At 34.0% G+C, this 10,928-nt stretch overlaps 1 protein-coding gene across 4 annotated transcripts in view; it reads left to right on the top strand.

Annotated features, from left to right (window-relative positions):
* Positions 1-10,928, top strand: part of VPS13C (vacuolar protein sorting 13 homolog C (S. cerevisiae)) — a 248,439-nt gene that overhangs the window by 26,686 nt on the left and 210,825 nt on the right. For all 4 annotated transcript variants that reach the window (XM_006899645.1, XM_006899642.1, XM_006899644.1 and 1 more), the window contains exons 3-5: positions 4,194-4,236; positions 8,035-8,130; positions 9,536-9,637. In XM_006899645.1, coding sequence (XP_006899707.1) covers positions 4,194-4,236; positions 8,035-8,130; positions 9,536-9,637 — 241 coding nt within the window. The remainder of the gene's footprint in view (positions 1-4,193; positions 4,237-8,034; positions 8,131-9,535; positions 9,638-10,928) is intronic.

The following is a 10,928-nucleotide window of genomic DNA, read 5'->3' as shown; positions in this document are numbered from 1 at the left end:
AAGGAGAGACTCGTCCTTGGAGAGAGACATCATGCTTGGTAGGGTGGAGGGACAGTGCAGGAGGAAAGACCCTCTATGAGGTGGATTGATTCACTGACTGGGGTAATCGGGATGGGTGTGTTGGAGACAGATTGGCACAAGACAGCAGCGCTTAGGGCTGTTGTACATAGGGTTGCTATGAGTTGCAAGCGACTCGACGGCACATAACAACAACAGCAACAACATTAAACACAATAAATTGTTTTAGAACTTATTTTCTGTAAATTCAGAATAGCCCCTTTTCCACAGATAAACTGGATTGGTGAAGTCTTGGTTTGGTATGGATTTATTATTATATAATATATTGATGATTTTTTTGAGAGTTATTTGTGTGGAAGCTTATAATTAGTATGTGGACCAAATTTGTGAAGTAGTTGCTCTCTTATCAACTAGTTGTTGTTGTTTATTGTTGTTTTTTAAATGGCACCTGAAAATAACAACAAAAATAGTACAAGTGCTTTATTAACATCCAGTGTATTTAGAATGCTTGAGGAATCAGTTTAGTAAGGTTATTGAATTGATTATTTTAGCTAATTGTTACTTTAAGCTCTATAAAACTAGTGTATATTAAGGAACACCTAACAAAAAGGCTGTACTTGTTTAATTTTGAGGGCTCATGATTATGAGTTATGGCTTAGTATTTTATGTGTAAATAATAATTCAGATTAAAAAATATTATTAGTGATGTTGCCAATAACTGCTGTAGATGTTAATTTGATAAATAATGTATAGTTGCCTGTAAGGTGATTTAATTTATACATTTACATTTACTAAATATTTATTTAATTTAATTTGAAAAAAAATTGTTCAATTACTTTTTACCTCATAATGCAGAAAGACTTATTTTTCAGTTTTAGGATTTCAGGTAAATAGTATCTATTTACTATACATAATCTTAGCCAAAAGGCCAGAGAAGAGGAAATAGATAATTTCTAGCAACAGTTGCAGTCAGAAATTGATTGTATATGTAACCAAGATGTATTAATAATAACGGGTGACTTGAAATGCAGAAGTTGGGAATCAGGAAGAAGGATCAGTTGTTGGAAAATATGGACGTGGTGACAGAAATAAGGCTGAAGAGAGAATGATAGAATTCTGTACAATAAGATTATTAGCAAATGCTAATAACAAACACAGGTTATACACATGGATTTCACCTGGTGGGCTGCACAGGAATCAGATTGATTACATCTGTGGAAGGAACCATTGGAGAAGTTCAATATCAGCAGTGAAAATTAGGCCAGGTGCTGATTTGACCATCAACTGCTCATAAGTAAGTTCAAATTGAAACTAAAAAAAGTTAAATCATATCCACAGGAATCAAAATTTCACCTTGAGTCTATTTCCTATGAATTTAAAAACCAACTCAGGACTAGGCTTGAGGCCTTGAATACTAATGAAAAAAGACCAGATAAGCTGCGGGAAGATATAAAAAATATAGTTCATGTAGCATGCAAAAATTCATTAAAAAGAAGGAAAAAGAAGAAAAGATCAAAATGGATGTCAGAAGATATTCTGAATATTGCACTGGAGCACTGAGAAGCCAAAGCAAAGGGAAGAAATCAAGAAGTTAAGGAGGTGAATAGAAGAGTTCAAAGGGCCGCTTGGGAAGACAAGGCAAAATATTATAATGAAGTGTACAAGGAGCTGGAGTTGGAAATTCAAAAGGGCTGAACTCACTCAGCATTTCTTATGCTGAAAGAACTAAAGAATAAACTCAAACCATGAGTTGCAGTGCTTAAGGATGCTATGGAGAGAATATTGAGTGATTCAAGAACCATTAAAAGAAGATGAAAGGAATATACAGAGACTTTGTACCAAAAAGAATTGATTGACACAGAAGAATTTCAAGAAACAACATATGATCAATAGACAGTGGTGATGAAGGAGGAAGTGCAGGCTGCTCTGAAGGACTTGACAAACAAACAAATAAATAAACCCCTCCCTCCCCAGGAATTGATGGAATACCAATTGATGTATTTCAGCAAAGAGATGTTTTTCTGCATGTGCTCACCAGGTTGTGTCAAGAAATCTGGAGGACAACTGCTTGGCTAACTGGAAGAGATCCATATTTATTCTCATTCAAAAAAAAAAAAAGATGACAGAATGTGGAAATTATCAAACCATATCACTAATATCACACACTAGCAAAATCCTGCTGACGATTATCCAGAAAAGACTTAACAATACATTGACAGAGAACTACCAAAAATACAGGCTGGGTTTAGAAGAGGTTGTGGCACTAGGGACATTATTGCCAATGTCAGATGGATCTTGGCAGAGTATCAGAAGAATGTCTGCCTGTGTTTCATTGACTATGCAAAAACATTTGTTGTGTAGATCATAATAAATTGTGGCCAACCTTGAGGAAAATGGGAATCTCAGAACACTTGATCATGCTTATACGAAACCTATACTTGGACCAAGAAGCAGTCCTCAGAACAGATTAAGGAAACACTGAATGGTTCAAAATCAGGAAGGGAGTGTATTAGGGATGCATCCTGTCCCCACACATTTTCAATCTGTATGCAGAACAGGTCATTCTGGAGGCAGGGCTTTATGAGGAGGAGTGTGGCATCAAGATTGGATGAAGACTCATTAACAACCTACAATATGCAGATGAGACAACCTTGCTTGCTGAAACTAAAGAAGACCTGAAGCACTTTCTGCAAAAGGTCAAGGACTGTAGTCTTCAATATGGATTGAAGCTCAACATCAAGAAGACAAAGATTCTCAACATTGGGCCAACTGGCAGCATCATATTAGATGGAGAAGAGATTGAGGTTGTTAAAAATTACAGCTTGCTTGGAGCCACGGTCAACACTCTTTAACACCAGCAGTCAGGAATTCAAAAGACAAATTGCATTGAGAAATATGCTGTTATGGAACTCTCCAGAGTGCTGAAGATCAACAATGTCAGTCTAGATACAAAGGTGCACCTAATCCAGGCCATGGTCTTCTCAATTATTTTTTATGCTTCAGAGCGCTAGACAGTGACTAAGAATGACAGAAGAACAATAGACGCTAATATACATGGCATTGAAACAGAAGAGGGAAAGAACTGTATAAAAGGAATATGTTAGTAGGTATTATTGGCATGACAAGAGTCCAGAATAAGAGCTGCCTAGTAAAGTGGACTGGAGGTGGGGGACGACTGTATAACAATGGAAGAATTGGTGTGTTTTTTTTTTTCCCCCCAAAGAGAAAAGCGAACTGGGAATAGGGAGGAAAATGTGCAACAATGAATGAATGGAAATCCAAGTTCTCTATAAACTTTTATTGAAATTTCAATTAAAAAAAAAATAGATGCCTTTGAATTGTGGTGCTGGTGGAGTCTAGAATATACCAGGGACTTCCCAGAAAAGGAATAGGTCTGTCTTGGAGAGGATGAAACCAAGATTCTCCTTGAAGGCTAGGATTTTGAAGCTCCGCCTCACTTACTTTGGGCATATGGCCAGGAGAGCAGTCCTTGGAAAAGGACATCATGCTTGGAAGGGTGATGGATAGCGCAGGAGAGGAAGATCCCTGATGAGATGGATTGATATAGTGACTGGGGCAGTGAGGGTTGATATATCAGAATTAGTGAGACTGGCTCAGGACAAGGAAGGGTTTAGAGCTGCTATACATAGGGTCTCTATGTATCGCAGGTGACTCAACACACATAACAGCAATAACATACTACTATTACAGGTTTGGAAGCAGGAGTGGCATCCACTTCCTTAACAATATGCCTCTGGAAACTCTGAACTTTGATAAATGTTGATAGTTGTAGAAGGGCCTTTTGTTCATGGGGTCTCTGTGAGTCGTACTTGACTCAAACATCAGCAACAACAGAATGTATTATTTAAAAAGTACATGACTTGTCTTGTGAGTTTTGGTTTGGTAGTAAGTAATCCGTTTATCTAGTTATATCTTTTGACTTCAACTCCCTTTTCCTATTATTTCTAGATATAATTGTGATTCTTGAATTCTTTCTGCAAAATCAGAAATTTCTCTTTTTGTCAGCCCTAATGTATGTTATATAAGTTATTCAAGTATGGTAATTTTCTGTTATACTTTAAGTAGAGATGAATTATTTAAACAATAATAAAAAGATTTTTTTTTGGAGAGAGTTTAAATTATTAAACATATCCTTAAAATTTTTTCTTCTGAAGAGTGAATTGGATGTTCCATTTAAAGTCAAGGCTGGCCAAATTGGTAAGTACTTCTCAATTAATTTAACTTTAACCCTTTTAGTATACCCCCCCTTACATCTCTTTTAGCTTGACTAAATGTACAGTTATTATTATTATCAGTATTGCTTATGATGATTAGAGTTTTTAAGAGTTCTAAAACTAATGTATATATAATATGTATTGCACATACTTTTATGTTTTTGGCAGAAGGTAGTAAATAACTCTTATGGAAGTAAAACTACAGTTTAACTATTTAGGATTTATTTTTAACACGTCAAACAAATAAACGTTTTCAAGTTTGAAACAGAAATTTTGTTTTTTTTCCTCTTCAAATGCAAAATAATATAATTTGGAATTCTAGTAAATACATTTTAAATAGAGCTATTTCCTTCATGTTTTGTTCATCCATTTTGACTTGATATATTATGCAGCAGTTTGATATGGATGATTTATTTGGGTAAGTAGAAATTCTGTTTCTTCACAGTTAGGCTTTTTTTACTAAGATCATAACTAGTATACATCTGTATGGAGAAACTTTTCAGTAGGAAATTGAATCTAGAAAGTCCTTCCAACTAGTACATGCCACCTGATATACTTCATTTTTCCTTTTTCTTTTTTTAATGTAATTCTAATGGAAGTTTACAGAAAGGTTGGGTTTTCATTCATTCATTGTTGCACATTTTCCTCCTCCCTCTTTCCTTCCCCCTCCCCCAGTCCACTTTGCAATGTACCTCTTGTTCCATATTGCTGTTGCACATATAATAGATTTACCTCATTTTTGAAATGTAAATGCAACCTTTGGCTTGTTCACTCTTTTTTTTTGGAATTTGTTCCTTAAATGCTGACATTCATTCCACTGCTCCTTCTACTATATCACATTACTTTCCTTTTTTATTTCCTCATTTTATATTTGAGAAGCCTTTCCTGTTTAATAGTAAATGCCTGTCATGACATTATAATGTCTTAGCAACTAAAGCAATTGAGCACTTAATGTCTGAGTGTATTTTGTTTCTTGTATATATGTTCCTTATAATAGAAAGTAACTTTTGCATGTTTGCCCCCCTCTCCTCTTGGAACAAGAAGCATTCTCTTAGATTGAAAGTATCTCTTGTTATATACTACTTCATAGGGTTATTTGATATTTTTAGGTAGAGCCTTGTTTTGGTTTTGGTGATAGATAGCAGTGATTTAGAGGTATTGTGACTTTTATACTTAAATAAAAGTCCTGAAATTATAGCCATTTGTTCATCCATTTTACCTTTTAAGTATTTATGCATTTGTGCATTAATGAGTTTGGAAGTTACTGAGACCCTCACTTTTTACACCAGCTAAATGTTCTCTAATACCGCTTTCACTTCTGACACTAAGTATAATTTCAGAAGCTCCCAAGACCACTAAGTTTTTGTGATTTATTTTAAGGATTCACTTGAAAGCTGTTATACTGAAGACCATGTAGCTTATCAGAAGTTTTAGGCACTTTGGAAATCAAGCTGATACTGTGTAGCCCAAACACCACTCCCATAAATCACATTTAGTATGTATGGCTATCTGGTGTGACTCAAGATCCCCATTTAACAAAGTACTGTTAACAAGCATAGTCCAAGGGCTCTTAGAGATCACCTGTCAGGATGCCAGACCTCTCATTGGGCAAAGTTAAGTCTTTACAATGTAGAAACTATTCCAGAGAAAGGCAAAGATGTATATGTTATGTCTCCATGGAAGCTACAGAGATAAAAATCAGAATATAGTCATAGTATTGAAATTATATTTCTAATGTTTTGAATGAGTTCTGGTTCATTAGAAATATTTTTTCTTTTTACTTATTTTTAAAACTAAATTTATGTATTGTGGAGATTTTCTAATGGTTGGTTCTTTCTGCTTTTAAAATCTAAGGGTGTTAAAGATGTTCTTTCAGGATTATTCATTGAATTATGAGGGATATTTTACACAGCAGGATACAAATTTAAATCTTTAAATTTATCTCCTAATTTTTTGTTTCATAGAGCATTTATATTTAATTTCTGTTTAACTTAAGCTAGTGTTTATGGCTTTTAGGGTCAGTGTTACTGTAAGCTCAAGAAATATTTGAGGTTTTTTTAATAGCAGTGCCTATTTTTAGCTTCCCCTGGTTCTGTGTTTATTTACTTATTTTTAAAAAGAACATAGTGATATAATGAAATGAATTCCAGGACCTTTATAAAGGAGGGAGCGATTGTCTATTAGGATAAATGCAAAGAAAGGTGCTTAAGGAAATGACAGCTCTTTTTTTTTGGATGTCACTTAATGGTGTATTTCCAGCTTTTCCACTCTGAGGCTTACCAAGAAGATAAAGAAATCAGTTTTACTAAGATCTTAAGGGATTGTTATGTAATATCTGTTATAAATAAAGGTGATTCTCAAAACTCATAAGACTTAGATATGACCCAGAATTGATTACTGGTACTACTGTTAGGTTTCAGGCAGGTTTAGAAATAGAAGAAAACGAAAAATTTAAATGGAGAAATAATTTATTGTTTTAACTTTGGAAATAGTTTCCTAATTGAAACTTCCACATATTCAGCCTTCCAAGTGCCCCAAAGTGTTCCCCTTATGTTCCATTATTTTGTTTTCACTTTGACTCTTTTTATAGTTTACCACTTCTTTCAGCTTTGTGCCAGTGATAATTGCCGTGATAAGTTGAATCAAGTGCCTTTCTCCCAATAGTATTGATCAGCAGCTTGATTAATAGCATTGCAGCTTTTAATGGCATTGTTACTATTTTAATTATTAACATTGATATTGTTTTATTTTAATACAGAGAAGATTTGGAGAGTTAGAGAGGACGTATAGAGGAACATAAGGTGAAATTACACATTTGAGGGCAAATTGGGACATTTAGTATCTGAGACCTGGAAGGCAGGGCATATTGGATAATGGGATAAGATTAAAGAAAAAAAAGAGAATCTTACCAGAGTCTACTTGCTTTAAAATATAGGTGATAGCATGGTCCTTTTGTCTTGTAGAGCCTTTTCTCAGAAACTCTAAATTGGGTTATCAATTTTAAGACAATAGTTCATCTATATTTTTCCTGAAGACATTTTGTGGGCTAGTCTGAAAAATATGATATTAATATCATCGTTTCTAAGAAAGAAAATTTGATCTGCCTTGCAAGTGGCTTATAATATTTGAAATTTGATGGTCTGGACTGCTTGTAACTTGTAATTATAACCAAAGAACAGTTTAACTTGACTTAACAGTTGGCCTCTTTCAATTGTAGACATTTGGCATTCTTTCATATTTTTATTCCTCTGGTAATCTTTGTGGTGCTGCTTTGATTTGTGGAATTTTGTACACGTTACTTTTATAATTGTTTCTTTCAGCTTAAAGATTGTAGAAAATGATATGAATATGTAACTGAAATTGCTGGTGTGACAAGAATAGGAACTATAATATGTTTGATTAAAGGAGAAGCATTGAGTCTTGGCAATCCTTAGATAGTTAATTTAACTTTTCTGAAATAGAATTTTATTGTTTTAAAAATGGAAATGATGGCTATATTATTTGTTCTAAAGTTTCGGAATATTAAATGATAGTTATCAGAAAATTTGTGTAAAGCATATTAGTTTTTATGTTGGTAGTATATGGAAAAGGTTTTTATAAATGTCAAGAGTTGTAATTTTTCTTTGTGGACTAGTCTCTGTACACATATTATATGTATGAAGAGTTTTGTTATAGTTACAACTTTTGTTAAATTTATACTTTCCTCCTAATAAAAAAATGATATTTGTGTATTTTCTTGAGCAATCAATGAGAATTTAATGGTGAATTTATGTTTCTTTAGATAAATTAACTTTGAAGATCCCTTGGAAGAACCTATTTGGAGAAGCAGTTGTTGCAACCCTAGAGGGATTATATCTGCTTGTTGTCCCTGGAGCAAGTATGTTATTTTATGACCTAACTATTGAGTAAGATTGTGTTGAAACGAAATTGTTACCTGGCTTAATATATTTTGTAAAAATAGAACAAGCATACATATGTACATTTTAATATCCGCTTTCCTTTGTAAAATGTTTTTGTTTATTGGAAAGAATAACTTCAGTTATTTGTTATGTGCGCTGCTAACCACTTTCAGAGGGGTCACAGGGGAAGATCTCTACAGAATAGGGGAAAGTGTGGAACAAAACTTTCTGGTGTGATAGAGACTGGTAGAATCATTGAGACTCTGATCGTTAGTCATTCTTAGAACCTGGAACAAAGCTCACTTCTCTGATGCAACTTTATTCAAACAGTTTTTGCTATTGAATCAGAGCTGACTTAAGTGGCCCTATGTATGACAGATTCTGTGTACATCCTCACAATGCCTACTGTATTTACATTGTGGTCACTAGGTTAAATCTATCTAGTTGAGGGTCTTCCTCTCATACTGTTGACTCTACTTTTCTAAGGACTTTCCAAGGACTTGCCCTTTCTGACAACTCTGTATGAGGCAAGATTTCACAACTTGGATGCACCCTGGATGCATCTCTTCAAAGACATATTTGTTTGTTCTTTTGTCAGTCCATGAGATAGATATTCAGTATGCTTCTCCCACACTACGATTCAAAGCTATCAGCTCTTCATTCTTCCTCATTTATTTGGTGCATATGAGTAATGGAAAGGGATCAGGATTACAATAGATAGGTCTGTAAGGTGAACTTGTCAGCCCTTTGTAGAATAACCAACAATATAAGGTCTGAACGATTAAGATAAAGTCCAGAAGGTAGAAAGGATAAGGATTAATGGAAATGGAAATTTTAGAGAAAGTGTATGATTGTAGTGTGGACATTGTCTCATGATATAAAAAAATTTACATGAATTGGAGTATACAAAATGTACATGGCTCTATTACTCTGAACTGGGTACAGCTGTTACTCTGAACAGTACACCTAATTCTTATAGATATGTCTATATATGCCTTTTATAGTCTTTCTCTCTTCATGCTCATATGTGAATGGAAATGAGATTAGTAGATTAAAAGACTCTGTGTGTGTGTGTGTCCTTCTGTCCCTACTGTCTTGTTCTTCCTTCTTCTCTCATTTTTTTCTTTTGTCCTTTTCTTTAATTTCTGTCTTTCTCTTTTGTGGTATAAGCTTGTGTGTGTGTGATATACTTTATAAGTAAATAAGAATATATTTAAACCTTCTTTTTAGAACTAATAGAACAAAAATGAGTTTTGAATTTAATTTTTTTACATTAAATTAACACAAAATTGTAGTGAAATTAAACTTTTATGATTTTTGTTGATCAATTTTATTTTTTTTTGATCAATTTTATTTTTACATGAATTGTCTGTATGCTTTTAGGCATTAAATATGATGCTGAAAAAGAAGAAAAGGCTTTGCAGGATTGTAAACAGAAAGAGCTATGTCGAATTGAAGAAGCCCTTCAAAAAGCAGCAGAGAAAGGTACAATTTATATGCCTATACTCAGATATACTTCAGTACACCTGTAATTTTGAAATATTTAATGACTTGGAAAGAGAGTACTTATTTTTGAGCCTTTGTAGTAGCAGCAAAGAAAAAATCTTCCTTTAAAGTCACACCTCAAAATGTAGATTACAAATATTTTTATGCCTCACATTGGTAATAATTTTTTTTCTTCAGTGTTTGTTTTATCTGCCACTTTGTAAAAACCATTAATCAAATCAATCAAATCCATTGGTGAGTAGTCTATTCTGACTTCCTGTGACCCTGCAGGACAGAGTAGGACTGCCCTGTGTGTAATATTTCCAGGGCTGTGAATCTTTACAGAAGCTACCTGCCACATATTTCTCCAGTAAAGAAACTGGTGAATTCAAACCACAAACCTTTTGGTAACTACTTCATTACATACTTTGAGTGTTTTGGTAGCTTTTTATAGAATGACCTGTAATTTCTGCATTGGGCCAAATACTTACAACAAGAAGAATTAAAATCACAGTTAAAGAATTTTGATGAGCAAGCTAATTTAAAGTATATTTCTTAGTAATTTAACTAAATGTCAGCAACTTAAACCAAAAACAAAGGACTCTTCTGGTTGTTATTTCTGACTCTGTTATTTTTATGTATTTTTAAAAGGCCCATATAGTTGTAACAGTTGTTTTATTGCTGTATCTATCTGAGATGTTGTTGGTTACCATCAAATTGAACCAACCCACAGGTGACTCTGGCAGATTTTTCAGAGGTGGTTAATCACATGGGAGGAGATTGCCCATCCTTCTCCTGCAACAACATATTATCATATGTACAAGAGATTGAAACTATCTGATCCTATTCTATCCTTACAATCTCTACTGTGTTTAAGGCAGTTGTTGCAGTAACTGATCAGCCTGTCTAATCAAGGGGTTTTTATCTTTTTTTTTTTAAATTTTATTATTATTCGTGTGTGTGTGCGTGTACTGTCAAATTAGATCTGACTTGTACAGGAGGAGATTGCCCCTCCTTCTTTGGCAGAGCATCTGATGGATTTGAACTGTGCACCTCTGGGATTGCAGTGCAGCTTCTTGCCACTAGGCCACCAGAGCTCGCCTGGGGTTTTTCTCTTAACACAAACAGTATTATAGAATGAAAAGAAAGACTAAGAGAATTTTAATTTCTCTCCTGAAACCATTAAGATTAAACACATTATTTTAATATGTGTAATTTTATATATTTATCATTAAGTATAATAGAATTGATGCCTTTGAGCTGTGGTGCTGGAGAAGAGTATTGAGAATAC

Source organism: Elephantulus edwardii, unplaced genomic scaffold (assembly GCF_000299155.1).
Source record: "Elephantulus edwardii isolate Elephantulus edwardi_28Jun2011 unplaced genomic scaffold, EleEdw1.0 scaffold00264, whole genome shotgun sequence".
NCBI lineage: Eukaryota > Metazoa > Chordata > Mammalia > Macroscelidea > Macroscelididae > Elephantulus > Elephantulus edwardii.
This window is presented reverse-complemented; position numbering and strand designations above follow the sequence as displayed.